Source organism: Perca flavescens, chromosome 1 (genome assembly GCF_004354835.1).
Source record: "Perca flavescens isolate YP-PL-M2 chromosome 1, PFLA_1.0, whole genome shotgun sequence".
In the NCBI taxonomy this organism is placed as follows: Eukaryota; Metazoa; Chordata; class Actinopteri; order Perciformes; family Percidae; genus Perca; species Perca flavescens.
In genome coordinates, this window is record NC_041331.1 from 21,093,560 (window position 1) to 21,113,032 (window position 19,473).

A 19,473-nucleotide genomic window follows, 5' to 3' on the forward strand; every position below is an offset into this window, starting at 1 on the left:
AGAGTATGCTCTGCTATTATTTCTTTATTTCTTATTAATACAGCTTGCACACTGGGATTAAGATTTATATTAAAATAAGTAAAGCTTTTTAAATGTTTGTGTCAAATTTTGAATTAAGAAAATATGGCCTTTATTTTGACCATTTCCCTTAATGTGTAGTGTCTGACAGTGTTTTCTATATCTGTATCTGGGGTGTTTTTGTTTTTTTTAACTCTGTGGCTCTGCTGCTGTTGTACTCCATTAACTGAAACTTCTGGCTGCTGTTCTTTCACTCGCTTCTCCTTACTCAACCACACGTTTATGTAGTAAAAGTTTGTTGGTGAGACAAATAAGACATTTGACAAAATCACTTTGAGTTCTAGTAACTCATGAACATAAATGCATCAGTTAATAAAAACATTGAATTCATTCTACAAGAATTCATTATCACCAACTCCAGATTTTGCCAAATATTTCCTGCGGCAACTTTTGTGAAGCTGTTAGTCAGGATAAGCAAGTCACTATCCCTATCAGATCCCAATACAACAAAGAAACAAGTTTAACAAACACACAACTATTTCCCTCTGTTGATAGCAGATACTGTAGACTTGGGCCTGTGATTGTTTCCAGCAACTGTGGCCCACAGAGCCTTGTCGGCATCAGTTTAAGGTAGCCTCCTCATCCTACGCCTGGCTCTCTGTGCTGGAATCTGGGAGGAAACTCCATGGAAAGGTTTTTCTCTGCAAAGCCCATGATAGCTAAAAGAGTCTGGTCAGAGAACGGCACCAACTACAAGAAAAGGTTGCAGGATCCATGGCTAGCTCCTTCTTGACTGACTGAATTAGCCTAAGTTTCTTTTTAACTTGTATACAATGTTTAAATTACAGTGCTATTTCTTTATTCTAATTAAATCTGTGTTACCTCTAAACAATGTCACTTAAAGTGTTCCTCCTGTTTTGATTTGTCTCTTTCAAAGGATAAAGTGTTGTCAAACAAGACTCCCAAATTGGATCGCAGTGATGGGGTCAAGGAGATGAAAGAAAAGGCCCCTAAAAGGAAGCTGCCTTTCACTGCTGGAGCTAATGGAGACCAGAAAGATTCTGACTCAGGTAAGAATTAGAATGAGAATCCGTTATAATGGCCAAGTAAGTGTGAACAGGGAATATGACTCTGGCTTTTTGTTGCTCTGAAAGTACATACACAGATACAGACAAAAAAACAAGGACAACAAAGCATAAACATTTGACTGCTATGTAAGTATGTATATAAAAAAGTGTATATCTATATATACACATGCATACTCTTACTACATACACTTACACATAAACAGCTCTAAGGATTGTAAACGGTAATACAATAGACCAATGCAAAAGTGTAAATGGTGCTGGAATTATTAATATAAAAGGTTGCTTATATATCTGAAGTAGGTGAATATGACAGTATATACAGTGTATGTTTAAGTTATGTGTTTAACACTATTAAATATATAATTTACTTGAAAGGTGGATGCTTGGTGTTACAGGGTTATTGCACAGTGATTGATCCTGACACTATGGACTGGTGTTCATCCTAGTGACAGCCTGTGGGAAGAAACTGTTCTTGTGTCTTGGCGAAACAGTATTCTGTAGCGGCTACCAGAGGGGAGAAGCTGAAACAGGTTGTGTCCAGGGTGTGATTGGTCTGTAGCGATGCTTCCTGCCCGTTTCCTGACTCTGGAGGAGTATAAGTCCAGGATGGAGGGCAGGTTGGTGCCATTGATTTTCTCGGCAGCCCTGACTGTTGCAGTCTGTTTCTGTCCTGTTGGGTGGCTGATCCAAACGGTGATGGACGTGCAGAGAACAGACTGGATGACTGCACTGTAGAACTGGAACAGCAGCTCCTGAGGCAGGTTGAACTTCCTGAGCTGGCGCAGGAAGCACATCTTTCTGCTGGGTCTGTTCCCTGATGGTGTCTCGATGTTGGACGTCCACTTCAGGTCCTGAGAGATTGTGGATCCTAAAAAACCTGGAGGATTCCAAAGCAGACAGTGTTGTTGAGTATGGTGATTGGGGGGGGCTCCAGGTTGTTCTGACTGCACCAGAGGGCCAGCTGTTCAACCTCCCGTCTGTATGCAGACTCATCACTGTCCCGGATGAGGCCAGTGACTGTTGTGTCATCTGCAAATTTCATGTGCTTAACAGACAGGTCTCCTAAAGTGCAGTCGTTGGTATAGAGGGAGAAGAGCAGTGGGGAGAGCACACATTCCTGGGGGGCGCCGGTACTGATGGTCCAGGTGCTGGATGAGATTTTCACCAGCCTCACCTGAGGCCTCCTGTGTCTCAGGAAGTTTGTGACAGTGAGCTGGGGGAGTTTGAAGCAGAGGATTTCTGGGATGATGGACTTTGGAATATGCATTTAATTATGTTTTTTTTCCTCCTCCATGTGACTTTGAAGTGAAAATTAAAAGGGAATGGGAGTTATTACATCACATCCTGTCAAGCTTGCAGGAGGTAGTGAGGCATGCTCTGTAAAGATGGGGGTTGGGCTTTGTGAAGTGAATGGGCTCCCAGCTCTAGCTTTAAGTCAGCTGTGTGTCTGGCAGAACCAAGGGATTTGTTCCTGCAGTCTGAAAGGAGAGGAAGACCACACAAAATCAGGATCCAGTTAACTGGGAATCTATAGAAGGTACAGGCCTGACCAGCTCTGGCTTTTGGTAAGGCCCCGGCTTTGTGTTTTCTTTAATTAGGGAGAGAAGGACTACTGCTCATGCTTGTTTGACTTTGGGCTTTAAGGGTTCAGTATTTAGTTTGTTGATAATAGTCCAACTCAGAGGCTTTGGTAACAGCCTTTATCGTCAGCACTGGCTGAGTCAATACATTGGTTGATGTTCTGTGATTACACTTGAAAAAGAAGTGGAGAGAGCTAAAAGCATACATGCTGCAACTATGGCTTTTATGGTTTTGGGTCAAGTTTACTAAGATTGGACATGTATTTTGTAGACACATGGCTCAAGGGAATTATGAATAAGTGGAATGTTTGATTGAGAAGCTGTAACTTCTTATTGTTTCTTTGATTGGCACTCTTGAATGCCGTGTGTGTGTGTGTGTGTGTGTGTGTGTGTGTGTGTGTGTGTGTGTGTGTGTGTGTGCGCGCGCGCTTTGTGTCATTGCCTTTTGTATGCTTACATTCATGTTGCAAGATTACTGAAGGAATAATATAAGCTTGTTGTATATTTTATTCTCACTAGTTGGTTTCATATTATTTACCTGTTTGCTATCTTAGGCTACCTTCCCCCCTCCCCCATCATACTGATTGTGGGGTGTAAACTCTCACCTGAGGAACAATAGCTGGACTTTGGATTCGTATGGTAATAGCTTGATTCTTTATTGGGTTGGGCTATATGGTCTTTCAGGTCCTGCTGCATATTATAAACAGAACTGTCTCCTAATAGTTTTTTGTGTTTACAAACTCGAGAAGCCTGGAAGTGTACAGGGCTTATGCCATTAGACAATTCCCACAGTTCACACAACTGCTGCTGCCAGTTTCTGTCTGTCATCTTAGTACTTCAAGGATGTATTGCCTCACATTGGCAAAATTGTTTTGTCTTAGCAGTGGCTAGCCGGATAGTTTAGGGTTTGAGAAGCCCATCTGCTCTGTGTCTATGCCTGTGTGTGTTGTTAATCAGGACTAGGGCTGGGCGATAAAACGATAACGATATGTATCGCGATAGACACATAATCAATATCAATAGAAAATGCGGTCGATAAAACGTTCGATAACTTGTTTTTCTTCATCAGAAGAAACCAGAGGTTGTGAATTAAGTTTGGTTGCATGAACAAAGGCCCTCACTCTCTGGCAACCTGGCAACGTGGGGAGTGACACTCTAACAGCCAATCATGTAACAGTATCATGTTTGGTCGCTGTCTCGTGTTCTTCAATAACAGAACCGGCGTGGAGTGGAAAGTGAGTGCCGCAGCGAGCGAGGAAATTGTTGATAAAACAGGAAAAGTCAGTATGGCAGTTTTGGGGATTTTATAAGTCTGACCGTAGTCAGACCAATGTCGTCAGACCGTCGTCCCCACCAACACTGGTACGACCACAAACTTGTTTTACCACTTTAGCCGCGTTCACACTTTCGAGCACAGCCGTATTCGCCATCAACGTCCAACAACATCTGCAGCTGCAACACAGCACAAGCAGCAGACCGCCATGGAGAGGTTCTCTGCATCAGCGCCTTACTAAACGCTACAAAGAAATAACGAAGGCAGACATGCTAAGCACTGTCCAGAAGCCAGGTTACCAACCTAGCACTAAACCTGCAGAAAATAGTTCCTTCTCAGGTTTCTTATATTTAGCTAACACTTTGCACTATTTTATGACACTTTATTAAGCATTTCTTACTTATTCTTTAATTTTGCACCTTAATGTTAAGAGATAATTGTTAAGTGTTCATTGTGATTTTAGACCTGTTTACAATTTAATTATTTGAGTGTTTTCCATGGTTGTGTTGACATTTCTGCTTTTATAACTGAGGGGATTATAATCAGAGCAGGGTTAAGTTTAAAATAAAAATGTTTAAATTTAATATATTTTTCTCCTGGTCCTTATTTTAAATAGGTCATAAAAAATATCAATAATTATTGATATCGACCGATATGAAAAACTTATATTGTGATACAGTTTTCAACCATATCGCCCAGCCCTAATCAGGACTTATGTGTCTGCATACCTTTCTTGACTGTATATTGAGTTGTTTCGGCATATCTGTGATTTATAGTCTGACTTTGTTGCTTGGCCTTTCAAGTTTGAGTAGTGTCTAAGGCCATTTGCAAAATTTCACACCTCTGACACTTCACAGCCCCCATTCTACCCTACCCCACTACAAAGTCTTCATTCCTCTGTAGTTTGAGCTAATGGTGATTAACTATGACCGTGGGGTATGTTATCGTATACCAAAATATTCTGTAGCCTTATCCTTGGCTAAACTCTTAGAAAACATTGATGTTTATTTTATCCATTGTTTTTGTAGCTACTAAGGACATTAATTGAAAGATAACATAAAGGGGGGGGAATCAAAATGCATTAGTCTGCTGAAAGGTGCATGCACACATGTTTCTTGAAATTAAAAATTTTGTGTTTTAATGCTAATATTTATTATTGCAGATTGCTTCACAATAACAGACAGGCAAAAAGAGAAAGATATGGAGTCATTGATTTTCTTTGTAAGTGCTGGCTTGCATTATTTTAAAACAACACAAGCAGATTTGTGTAGTTCCTAAATCCTATCCAATCAGTTTCATCATTTACCCCATTTCCACCCGGTAGTCAAATCCGATCCGAGTGATCAAATCACAAGTGGACAGCTCGAAGTACAGCTTAGGGCTGCACGAGATTATTTGCACATTCAATAATGGTAAATGAACGATAATTAATCACGTTGTTCTAAATCATAATTTCTGAAGCCAAAATGTTTTTTTTTGGGCACAAGTTGCTCAGTTGACTCAGACTCTGTGTTTGAGTTGTCCTCCATTATGCTTTCCGTGCGGCTGACTGGTCCGGGCGAAGTCACGTGACTAGACACGGTAGATAACCGTTTCATAATTTCAATGTCGATACATTTTTGATTAATCGTCCAGCCCTCTCAGGACACATTGAGATCCGATGAACTAAAACCGCATTCGGAGGTGGTCTAGGTCACAATCTTATAGCGGTGAGAATAGTTATGAGTCCTGGGCCACATTACTCAACTATGAGCGGAGCTACGTATTCAAAGTATTTCTCATGTCCCAGAAACCGCTGAGAGTGAATCGTGTGTTTTGGATGATATTCTCGTACAGTCGGCGTATTTGTTCCGGCGCTGCCTGCTCTTATGTCCCCGGCTGTCTGGAGCTCTCTGCAGCGCTGTTGATTGGAAAAAGGCAGCGTCCAGTATATGATAACGTTATTTTTTATTTTATAAAATGTCTGTATATGTAGGACATTACTACAAACATTCCTGCTCTTATGTTATTTATTAGTCTTGTATTGCCAGATCTCCACAGCGCTGTGTAAAGCAGGATTTCAGGCTTGATTATTCTCACGCGAATTCTTCACACCGTAGCGTGAGCCTCCATAGATGGCGCGCGCTATGAGAATGCATGGAGACGTTTATGCTCAACGCATTGTTCGTTGCCGTATTCTGCGAAACACCAGAGGGCGTAGAAACAAAAAAAATCTGTGAATAATCAAGAAGTAGTAGAGAAGAAGAGAGCGGAAGTAAAGGAAAGCATTACATGTATCTACTCTAATCATTAACGTGACTGTCGTTTATTTCACACTGTCAAGAACTCTCTTTCCATGAAGCTGTTTTTTTATTTTTTTTTAGCTTTGACAAAACATCATGTTTTTCCACTCTCTCCAGCAAAATGTTTTTTTTTTTTTCTTCTTTTCCCAGTGTGGTGTCTCTCTCTGACCACATATTTAGGGCTGTTTGACTCCCTGTGGTCTGTACATGAAGAATCATACAGATGTTTGTAGAGGCGAGCCTTCCTAGCCGACCACGTTGAACTGAAAGCGCAGCCTCCAACGCCGTATCCAGTTCTCTTTATACATCCATGATTTCACTGCTTTGCCCGCTGCTATAATGGCAGGTGAAGCCTTTGCAGTAATGCTGATGTTGTTTGTATACATTGCTATCAACTCAGCCCCTAATTATCATGCACATGCAAGTTGCCTGCTTAGTGTTTACAAACATTACAAGGGCCTAGAAGTGAGCTAGAAGAGGACCAAGAATCTCTCTCTCTCTCTCTCTCTCTCTCTCTCTCTCTCTCTCTCTCTCTCTCTCTCTGCGGCTGTGCACAGCACACTGCAGATCATTCAAGTTAAAGTTAATCAAAGCTCTCAAAATTTCAATGCTCATCCCTCCCTTTGCAGAATTGCCAAGCTTCCCTTGACCTCCTCCTAAAGAGTGCTACAGCAGCATTCCTCCTTCCTGAGGTCATCCTCCTGCTCGTCTCTCCCCTTTTCCTCCTCACCACCACTATCCGCAGCAGCAGTCATTCAGGGATAGATGGTAGAACAGTCTTGTCAGATTAAGACTGTGCCCACACTATGACGGATTCTGAAAATGCTGTGTACCTGTTGAAACAACTAGCCTTTTATAGGTTCAACCTCACTGAAGTACCAAAACAATAGGAAAACAAATGCATCTTTTCTTCCTGCTCCCCCGTCATTTTTATTTATTTAGTTGGCAAACAACACAATTGTGAAATACAGCCATCATGTTATAAGGAGTGAGACACACACAGCCTCATGCTGTCTATGATCACTTAACTGTGTTTGACTAAAGCCAAACAAACTGTTTTGTTGTTGTTATAGCGCTGAAATTAGTTGATTAATCTATTGGCCAATTGACACAAAATTAATTGACACGTTTCCAGTTCCTTAATTGTAAGGACGTGCTGCTTTTCTCTGTTTTAGATGATAAAAATGTGTATTATTTGGGGTATTGGACTCTTGGTTGGACAAGTAATTAGACAAGGTTATTTTTGGACTCTTTCTAATGACATGAAAATCCATTAAGCAATATTGAAAATAATTGGTTGCAGCGCTAATGTTTGTGTGTCTATGTCAGACAGTGATTTACGTGTGGCTTTACCTGTTACCCAAGGTGGAAAGTAAATATCTGCATTGCTTCCCAGGTGATGGTCAAAATATTAGTTATTCCACGCATGCAACAGCGTCTGACATAAAACTGTTGCATGACATGTGATCAGTTATACTGGCATTCAAAATGCACAATCAAAGATGAGGTGACCGAAAGCTGTCCTCTTAACATTACTGCCACACATCGCTTTACCACGTCTGAGCAGGCCTCCGTCATACTTTCCACTCTTGGGTGTGAAAATGCCCAGTTAAAATGTACAGAAGGCCAAAACCTAAGTTCCAAACAAATTTAGCTGGCTTGCTGTTGTCGTGGTCTAAGTCAGTTGCTCTTTTTCTGTCTTTAGATTTGCAGCTTACCATAATGTGCTCATAAACGACATTTGCAGCCTTCTAGGATATTAATTGTAATTGCAGCATTGCCTTTGCCTCTGAGTCAGTTGTGCAGCATAGTAATGATGGTCAGATTTGTGAACATTGAAGGAAGGTGCGAGCTGAGTAGAGTGGGTTGCAAAAATAGACAGTGGTTTGTACAGATCTTTAGCCTTCACATTATTTCTAGCCGGTTAAAATACACATAGGTTTGACTTTCTGTCTCCCTGACTCTCACAGGCTCCGAATTAAACCAATAGACGGAGAGAAGCCTTCCACTCATTGCATAACTGATTAAAACAATATGTAACCATCATAGACACCGGGCACAGACAGAGCATCCTTCACCCCACTATGTTCATGCTGTATTTTTTACGAGTCTCTCTTGCTTAATACAAAGCATTTACAAAACATCCTGTTGGCCACTTCCTGCCTCTTCTCCCTTAACTTCCTGTTTATGCAGTTTTTATTAGTCCCTAAACAGAACATTACTTCCAGAGCTCCAGACTAACTTTTTTACTAAGAGCACTGTACCCCCTAATTAAAAACGTTTAGGGGCAAAGACAGAAAATTTAGTGGCGCACACCTTAAATTGACCTGCAATGCAATTTTTTACATATACCACATTTTAACTGTTTTACTGACAAATTCTTTGGGGATAAATACAGAAACTACAATGTGCTGTTTTTATTTTAGTTCCCAGTCACATATTACAATTGAATGGTGCTTAACAAATGTACATTCAGAAATGTAAACAAAGTTTTATTATTGTCAATGTACTGTATTATTGCCGCTGCCTCATACAGGCTCTCCCTCTCTCCTCTCTGTCACTTTTTTTGTTAACATTGAAATAACAATCCTATCTAAGGTGATTTTACTTCCATGGAAAGGGGAGTATCTAACTAAACTTAACACACAAAGTAAGGAAAATTGTGTTATTTCCCTGTGGTAACAATGCTTTTTGGCAATAAATCTTACACCGTTGGAAAGCCTGTTTAGTTCCCTTTCAAATGGTGCCCCATTTGTAAGGAACATGCAGTTGTGGGATGAGCAGCAGCACTGAGTATGTGGGTTGCGCCCATGAAAAATTTGCCAGATCTTCTCTCCTAGTGCCAAACAGCTTATTCTGCCATTGACTCGTTTGGTGGCTTGGATGATTGAAGTTTGAAGAAACAAGACATATTGGCAATTTAACAATTTATTAATTTCACAAACGGGAGCCTTAGTAGCGTGTGGAAGAACCATACACAGCAACAACAGCCTGGCACCTCCTCCTCATGCTGGTCACCAGCCAGGTCACACACTGCTGTAGGATGGCATCCCATTCTTCAACCAGCATTTGTCGCAAGTAAGCCAATGTGGTTGCATTGGTCACTCTGGCACGAACAGCACGCCCAAGCTGATCCCACAAGTGTTCAATGGGGTTGAGGTCAGGACTGCTGGCAGACCATTCCATCCTCTCCACTCCCACATTCTGGAGGTAGTCTCTGATAAACCCCGCCCTGTGGGGCTGAGCGTTGTCATCTTGGAGGATAGAGTTCGGTCCCAGACTGTGGAGATATGGGATTGCCACTGGTTGCAGATGAGGCGCCTGATTGGCAGCACCTGGGGGTACCAGAAGCTCAAAACAAGTGTCAATAGCAACAGCAAAATAACCAGAGAAGATTTGGCAAATTTTTCATGGGCGCAACCCACATACTCAGCGCTGCTGGTCATCCCACAACTGCATGTTCCTTACAAATGGGGCACCATTTGAAAGGGAACTAAACAGGCTTTTCAACGGTATAAGATTTATTGCCAAAAAGCATCGTTACCATAGAGGAATAATCTACCAAACTTTCAAATAGCTTTACTTTTTGTGCTAAGCAACATCATGTGCGGACGATGAGTGTAGATGACGTTACCCACGCAGTTAACTAATCCCTCATGGAACCTCCCCCTCTCACCCACATTGGCCAACTCTGGCAGACTCGCTCTCTCCTCCTATTCCTTCTCCTTCTTCCTCCTTTTCAATATGAACTAAAATAATAATAAAAAATAAATTTGCAGGTCGCACATATGCAAGTAGCTCTAATAAAATACTCGCACTATCTCAAAAAAATTGTCGCAAAATGCAGTCTGGAGCCCTGGTTTTACTCTAAAGTGCTACAATCAAACATATCTGGTCGGACCGGTTAGAGTGGTTCTTCTTGTCATGAGATTGTGACTTACTGAACCAAAACAGTCTCTTTTGTTTTGTCGTGAGTTAAAATGGTAGTACTGTCACCTGCCCTATCAAAATTAATTATTAATTACTATTATTACCAGGCATTTATGTTTGGTGTTGTCCCCTCCCCTGGCTCAGGTAGACAGTCTATTCATGGGGTGACTATCCCTAACTAGCTTGCTTTTCTTTTTTATTCTCCTTTTCTGTTATCCTGTTAGTCAAGTTTAAAGCAGTAAGCAGAGTAAGGTCTCAACCTCGTCTGTAAGCTGACTAATATGATTTTACTGAGACACAAAAAAAGCCCTAGCAGTGTTCTCTAGATAGCTTTTCAACAGAAATACATACTATGGGAGTAGGCACAGTATGTTGTGTAAATGTTTGTTCATTTGTGTAATCCCGTAGTCCTCATGTGACATGTATTTTTTTTAGATCACATAAGGATGACTGATGGTGAGCATACATTGGACACTATCAGTCATGTTAAATAAAGCGGTCTTAAATTCTCACGTTGATTAACCAAACACAAACCTTATGAAGGCAAAATAATATCCCTTCCTGTAAACATGTGTAACAAATTTGGTATGTAGCTGTGTCCCATTTTCTACAGCATTCTGTCAAATGTAAAATCGCACACATTTGTACAGGCAGTACCCAGTTGCTGGGTTTAGAATTTGTCATTTTTATACCTAGCTAGTATAGCTTAACAGTTTGAAACTGATTATTCCTGCTCCAAGTGCCCCGTGTCAGAGATGAGCAGGCCAGTTACTGCCACTGATGATGAATCTTGTATTCGAGACTTTTGGCCTTGTGTGTTGTTTAGTAGCAGTCCTCTACATGGGTGCATCGGGGTAATAACTACCTTCCTGGTTCTAAATCTTGTAAACATAGCCTGGAAAAGCTAGCGTAGCACTTTCTCTGTTCTGCTGCTGCTAAAAAAAAAACATGTTAAGACTGCTTCTGTGGTTCCCGCTGTTAAAGTCCTAGCTGAAGGAATGTGTCTAAATGGCAAATGCTTTGAGGAACGTGAGAGTGTATCAAAGAGGGGTGGGGGCACATTAGCTGTAAGTGTTCACAGATGTTCATGAAAGTTCATCAGCTCTGTACTTGTGACTGGAAAAATCTTTTCCTGGAAATGCTTGAGCCACCGGAAGCGTGAGCCGCCATGCTTTCTTCTTGCCTTGTTTACTTGTGTGTTTGTGGCCTTGAGCAGTGCAGCTAGTCTTGGAATGAGAAAAGTCTCAAAGAAATCCGGCTCAGACACATCCACCCATCTACGAGTGTCTCTGTGCAGGGACATTGACATTAGCTGTTCCCATTTCTTTCTTTGTTGTAGCAGTCTGCATTGTTGCTAGCGGTTTCTTGCTGTCAGCTGTGGGAGTTGTTCCCCCTCAGTGATGAAGTGTTACAGTCATGTGTAGCTTTATCCTCCGTAAGGATCATCAGATGGTATGTTGCCACTGAAAATAATTGCTGGGTGTGTCTTTGGGGAGCAGCTGCCTTTGTCCAGTAGCGCCATGTCTCCAGTAAAGCTGGCAGGCAGGCATGTGGTGACCTTGGCAAGGCCGTGTTGAATTGAAATGTAAACCAACTATTTCGTAATAACCGCTGGTCTGCCAAGTCCCACCCTCTTTCCTCTCTTCTCAATCCGGACTGATTGGCTCAGAGACAGACAGACATAAACACACTGCTTGTTGGCCCCTCCCTTCCTTTGGGGAATCTGGGTAATAAATTAAAAAAGCCACCCCCTGCTAATACCAAACCTCTCACATACTGGGCTACATATACATGTAGTATATCTAAAAATATTAGGTTTTTGTTTTTTTATTTACAGTTTTATTTAGACGATATGCATGGGAATTCATCATTTGCAGGGGCAATGTGTGTGTTGTTATGAGAACACTATTTATTAAATCATTGTAGATTGAATACTTTTTGTCTTTTGGTCTAACAAAATCATCAGTCAGATACCAGTAAGGACACCTTGTAACACTTGTGAAGTGGTTTCATTATTACTGTTGATCATTTCTTGACTAGGATTTATCAAAACATAATCTACATTTAAAATGAGTCCTACTGTTGAGATATATTAAATGTGCTTTTGAAAATAGTCACAATGGTGAAAGATTGTTAGATTTAGGAAAAATAGATGGTCTTACTTTAGACAACACATTTAAGAAATAAATAACTTTGTTTTGTTTTTATGGAAACAGTATGTAATGATGTGGCAAAAAAAAAGATATCTAATTTAAATGCTTATACTTTTTAGTAGTCCTAACAACAGCGAGATAGATAATAAATGTGACCAAAGAAAAATAATATTGAATGTCTTTTATTGGTATAACTCTAACAACACATGACTTAACCTTAACAACATTCAGTACATTGGATGTGTTGTGTCTACGTGAATGTGCTATCAAGTGCATGCATACATGTGTGTCTATGCAGCGTAATAAAATTAATATTTCTTCTCTCCTCTCACTTTTGTTACAGAGAAACCAGGTCCAGAGCGGAAGCGCATTAAAAAGGAGCCCACCAACACCCGGAAGGCGGGCTTGCCATTTGGAATGGGGATGCCAGGGATCCGAGCCGGGTACCCCCTCTCTGAGCGGCAGCAGGTGGCCTTGCTCATGCAAATGACAGCTGAGGAGTCCGTCAACAGTCCAGGTGCGTGCTTATCATGGAGGCCACGTCTTCTGTGGATGGGTGGCGGACAAGGAAAGACGGATGGGAGGGAGCATTGTATGTAGACAGTGTTTGTGTGTGTGTTTAGGAGAGCGGAATGAAGGTGGGCTTAAAGGGAGAGGCTGGGGCGAGGAGGCATTGGGCTGATTGTTTTTGTAAAAATGTTTGGAGGTTGAGCTCATTGTCTCCTGTTTTTTTTTGCCTCATCTCAGTCATACTCTGCCTCTGGACAAGACTAACCTGACTCCGCCAGATGGATTGCTTCGCATTTGCTCGGCATATCCATCTGGGAAATTTCCGTTTGAGAACTTTTGGGTGATTCTCACGAAATCCAGATTTAGAAGGTGTCCAGCATCAGAATGTTTAAAATGCCCTTAAAGCCAATTATTATTTTCAGAAGATTTAAAAATATTTACATTTTTAGATGAAGTCCATCAAAAATTATCATTACCGCAACATGACATTACATTAAATATAAGGTTAGAATGTGTATTTTTGTCTAATGTTAAAGGAGACTCTTATTACTCATGCTCAAAGCTATGTAAAACTCTGGAGAGATTACTTTTTCATATTTATTATTTTTTGTAATTTCCTAATTTTCTCTCATTACCGAAACACACATGATTTACAATTTCTTTTATTTAATTGTTATTCTAAAAGATAACATACCCATTTGTTATGTGGCAGACCTTAAATAAGTAGTGTTGTATAATATGTATATACATTTTAAAACAAAATATGATTATCTAATTATTACTTAATTTGTAAAAAAGATGCATGTTGCGGTAATGAAAATGTCATTTCGGTAATGACGATCAATGTTTCGGAAATGAGATTTAGCTGGTTAGGCATCAAACCCCTTTGTCAACAGTGAATGTTGACAAAGGGGTTTGATGCCTAACCCTATTTTACATATTTAAAACACATACAAGTTTTAAAAGAATATTTATTTCATAAACAGTGTTTAATTTTCTCATTTATCGTAATCATCACAGTACCATGCCTTGTGTTAACAAGTGTTGTGTTTACAAGTTACAATCTTATGCTCATAAAGAATCATGTCATATAGCCTACACTGTAGCACTAACAAATATACAACCATTAGTATAAATCTTATCATTCTAGTATAACATACCATCATGTGGTCCTGAGAAACATTTAAATGTAACAGCATCATGTGCTCTTGTAAAATGATTTTAGTTAGCTAAAAAACGTTGGTCCTGACATTCAACCACACAACCTTTTTCTGAGAATAATTTCATCTGAAGAACTTGAATAGCAGCAACTCAATTTATGAGTTGGTCAAACAACTAAAACAAACAACTGGAATGACTGCTTTGTACCAATCACGTTTTCCCCCAACTGTAACTCATTCATGAGCGTTTCTTGTGTTTTGCCCATATGTCAGGTAAAATGCAGAAATGTCTAGCAGAGGAGGTGACAGGAAGTGGTTCTGGGATTATGTCCCGTATGTCCTGACGATAGTACCAGACCCTTTCTCCTGGAAATCTGATGCTCGGCACATAGAAGTGATTCTCCCCTGCACAAGTCATGGTGTCGACTTCATACTGCCCTTCAGCAATCTGTTTTAAGAAAATTTTTTATAGTCTCTACACATTTTGGCTGGACAGCTTGTACTATAATGTAACTGGAGAAATATTCACATATTAACAGAATAGAATTCACCTGTGTGACTGTACCAGGGAACAAGTCACCATTGTATTCAACCAGGACCCACTGTCCAACCTCTATGGTGGCTTCGGTTCTGTCAGGGTCCTCATCTCTTCCCTCAGAGAACACGTGGCAATTTGCAGAAAAGCACTGGCAATTTTTTCCACAAAAGCATGACACCTCCCGTGTGTTTATGACTCCCTGTTTTGTGGATGTCAGCTGTTAGGGTGGAATTCAAAAAGACAAAGATGAATTGGAGTATCACACATTGACTAAGTTACAGACATTCTTTTTTGAGATTATTTCAGATACTGGTGTGGTTAATTACATGGGGAATTTAAGTTATTTATTTAACTTCTACAACTACATTTACTTATTTAATTAAATGTCTTCATATTTACTCATATAATTAATGTAAATGTTGACTGACTTGGTGTCCCAGGAACTGTTTTCAGGTTGGGGGGAACCAAGTCACAGCTGGCCTTTAGAGACTCTGCATCAGGAATACTGGTCCCATAAGAAACAATTCTGTCCGCAAGATTCTTCAAGGCCCCCCCTACTCCATCTGGTGCACCTTTGCCATGTGATGCCTCAGTATAGTTCCAGGTCACCCATTGAATTCCATGCATAAAGGGCACAGTGGAGGCTAGATAGAAAGATGTTTTGTTTCTGTACTGGGAAGTTGGGCCATCTGAAATGAAATGTAGGTTGTGGGCTTCAGGATACTTTCCTCGTATGTATCTCAGCACTGGGTCAAGATGAGCCCAGGTTGCCACTGCATCGTGCTGTAGGCAGTCTGAGAGGGATGCAAAGGCTTCCACTCTGCCCCTACTGAGATAGAGTACCCCAGTGTGGAGGGTTACCTGATCATTCCCAGTTCTTCTGTACTCCTCCAGTAACACTGGATTGCTGTATATTTTTTCTCTATGCTTTGCCAGCCTGTCTTTCGCTGATGCCCTTTTCTTTTCAACTGATGCTTGCCTGTAACAAAATACACAATAGCCATCTTGAATGTAACATTTCGTAAAAAGACATAGAAATACATTGTTTCACAGTAAAACTATTTCATATCAAATAATATTACATTTATAGTAGGTGGCCTATACTGCATTCATACTGCTTTTTGTGGAAGTACTACATAAAAATGTAAAATTAATGACCCCTGCTGGGGGGCTTGTAATAGCTAATTTCTTTACTCAATCTGTTCAAGAAGTGTTTAAGGCAAATATCAAGTTATATTGAAATGAGCTTGCTCATGTCCCTCCTTCATAAGTCTGTTTCTCATTACCGAAACATTGAGTCTCTCCACCGCAACAGGCCTTCAATTGTTGCGGTGAATGATAATGGTGTTGCGGAGGATGAGTGACCTTAAACATTCTTGCTAACTGTGGAAGCTAAATGAGGGTTAGCTAAACTTTCGCGCACTTTTTATATTTAGACCATTATGGGGTATATAGTAATCAAAAAATGAAAATGGCAACATTTTTTAAAACTTTACAAACTCATGTTTCAGTAATGAGAACTAAAAAGTTGTGTAGGTACTATGACAAAAAAACATTTTAACTTTTACTTGGAGAGAAAAAATAAGAACTGCTTACCTGGTAGCCATCTTGAGTCTCACAGTGAATTATGTCCCTTCCAACAAAATTCCTTGAAAATGTTAGTTCCTTGAGGACTTAAATGATGATTGAAAATTGTTGCGGAGGATGAGAAAATTGGTCTTGGACACATTTATATTCCTTATTATTGTCACTACATTTGCCAATGATCACGTAATACCACATTTTTCTTTACTGTAAATGTTTATAGTATAACATGTACTGAAGCTTTTTCTTTTTTATATTTTTTAATTATTAATATTTCCATCTCAAAGAACCAAAATCCAGTCATGGACTTGTTGCGGTAATGAAAAATGTCCCCTTAAATGTGAAAAAAACAACAAAATTGGTATTTATGATGTCATTTGAAATCATGTGCAAAATAGTACATGAAGAGATGTTTCTAACTGTATTCTTCTTATTTTGATAGCATTTACTTTTATCATCAAAATGCTTCATGACACCTCATAAGTCTAATTTCGTGAGAATCACCCTTTTGGGAAGGGGTGGAAATACTGGTTAGCTGATTGGATGAACCATCTGTCTATCACCTATGTTGGTGATAGAGGGGCCAAATCAACCAATCAGATCCACGAAGCATATGAAAATACAACCACAAGCCCGCCCCTGCTGCTGCAGGCAAAGCATAGCTCGTTAGCTCAGCATGCAAGCAACATGTCGGTAAAGGATATTTGCCGTTTGTGTAACGAGAATTTAGGAATAAAAGGCACCATTTCAGGTTCCTGGACCATATTCCAAAAGAAGGATCCAAGAGAAAAAAAGCATTAGCGAGCGGCTACCGCTGTCTGAAAATACTGGTTAGCTGATTGGATAAACCATCTGTCTATCACCACCTAACCCACCTCAAAACCAACGCTGATTGGCCCGGTCGTTTGGCTAACGGCTCCAAATTTTCTCTATCTCAAGATGCCAGACTGATCTGCGAGTGGAAAACTGGAGCTCGCGAGATCAGGACGGTCTCACGAGGCTAGGACAAGACCAGGTGCTTAATTTGAATCTAGTCATACAAGCTAATCCACATCAATTCTCAGTCAGAAAGGTGTCGTTCTGTTTTAGCAGCCGTATATTTATCTAGTAGTAGTGTAATTATTGTTATAAAATACTAAAATACAGCATAACACCGTCAAGGAAATGAAACCTCTGGAAAGAAGTTATATTGCATTAAGCTGGAACTAATGCAATCTCAGCACCTGAGTCAAATCACAACAGACTTGTTCAGACTTTCTGCTGTTAGATGATTATTCATATTTACTTCCTCCTTATGTCCTGTCAAGTCATTATTGGTAGTCAAAATCATTTTGCCATCAATGTATTAGATATAAAATAGTATTATTATTGCAACATTGTACTTCTTCTCTTACTGTTGACATTTGAGATGCAATTAGGTTGGTGAGGACCAATGCATAGTGTGTGTGTTTTGTTGTGTGTTCCTTTTGTTGCATGCCTGAAGGCATGGGCATAGATTAAGTAAGTGTGTTTCAAATATCATTTGGGGCAATAGCTGTGCAAACTCAATAATGTAAATGTGATTAAGGCTTGGGATTAATCTTGTAAATATGATGAAATGAGCTCAAGTGAAGTAGTTCCGAGGACTCTGCTGCTGATTGTTAGAGTAAGATTGCCCCCTTCTGGCTGTAAGCAGTTCAAACAAACTAGTATTTATAATAGTAGCAGACAAAATAGAAACAACAATAAAAGCAAATTCTTAAAAAATGTGCCACAAGAAACTGTACGAGTGCTGAAGTGTGTGTCCATCTCCTACCCACAGACACAACACCAAAGCATCAGTCACAGTCCAGTATGGGTCAGAAGGGAACGCCAAACTCTGCATCTAAAACCAAAGACAAAGTGAATAAACGGAATGAGAGAGGAGAGACTCGGCTGCACAGAGCAGCAATACGTGGAGAGGTACGCCGCATCAAGGAGCTCATCAGCGAGGGAGCTGATGTGAATGTAAAAGACTTTGCAGGTAAGAGGCTCCTTGTATAGTCTTTTAATTTGTGCACAAACCACTATATATTCATTCAGATGTTACATACACCTCACACATAGTAATTATTTTTATGATTAACAGTTTTTATTTTGATTTATAATATAAATATAAAATACAGAACATACAACTCACACCATGAACACATTCCCTCCCCCTTGAACCCCTCCCCTCGTCATCACCACTTATACAAAAAATTAAGACCGGTTGAAATAATAACCATAATATTCAATACAAAGTGACAAAACACATAGTATATGCACATACTACATGCCTAGTATACGCCTCTCCACAGTACATTAGGAGCACTTCAGAAAGCTTAAATACTTTCCCCTTTTTCTAGTGTAGACGTTCAGTCTTGCGAACCGTTTACGTGACATTTTTTTCAAACGCTGCCGCTCTACCAATCTCACACATAGTAATTCTTTACATGTTCAGGCTGGACTGCATTGCATGAGGCGTGCAACAGGGGATATTATGATGTGGCCAAGCAGCTGCTGGCAGCCGGAGCAGAGGTCAACACCAAGGGTCTGGATGATGACACCCCTCTACACGATGCATCCAACAATGGACATTTCAAGGTAAAAAATAAAATTACATTTCTAAATTCAGAAGGCAAAACAATAGATCCAGTTATCATAAGACTCTAAACATGGAAAAAAGAGTGCGGGTATAGAGTCAGTTTCTAGTCTTTCTCTTGAGATCATTACCCCAACTTTTTGTCAAGCTTATTCATGAAGCTAGTGGTACATTAACTTTATAACCTCTAAAGTCTGAACCACAAAAAAACTTGGTAATATCACCTCTTAAATTGCAATTTATATTCATGAAATATTTGATTTTATTTGTTTCAGGTGGTTAAGCTACTTTTACGGTATGGAGGGGACCCACGTCAAAGCAACAGGAGAGGTGAAACAGCGTTGAAGGTTGCCAACTCTCCAACTATGCTGAATCTCTTGCTGGGGAAAGGCACTTACACCTCAAGTGAAGAAAGTTCATCAGGTATATAGTATTAAATCTTTGAGTCACCTAATTACATTAGTTATAAGTTATGCAAATGAATACTGTAGATGGGGCTGCAAATTAAATTGTGTATTGATCATGCCTCTTTTTACTTTCCACAGAATCTTCAGAGGAGGAAGATGCCCCTTCATTTGCCCCATCCAGCTCTGTCGATGGCAATAACACGGACTCAGAGTTTGAGAAGTTGAAGTTGAAGGGGAAAACTGTAGACCCTCCTAAATCTGCTGTCACGCCCGTCAAGGATGAATATGAATTTGATGAGGATGATGAGGAGGAACGTGTTCCTCCTGTGGATGATAAACACCTCTTGA

The 19,473-nt window shown here is 40.1% G+C and overlaps 1 protein-coding gene across 1 annotated transcript in view; it reads left to right on the forward strand.

The window, feature by feature from the left end:
* Positions 1-19,473, forward strand: part of ankrd11 (ankyrin repeat domain 11) — a 128,052-nt gene that overhangs the window by 95,960 nt on the left and 12,619 nt on the right. The window contains 6 exon segments of the mRNA XM_028594967.1: positions 956-1,088; positions 12,668-12,841; positions 17,918-18,118; positions 18,578-18,720; positions 18,994-19,141; positions 19,264-19,472. Coding sequence (XP_028450768.1) covers positions 956-1,088; positions 12,668-12,841; positions 17,918-18,118; positions 18,578-18,720; positions 18,994-19,141; positions 19,264-19,472 — 1,008 coding nt within the window.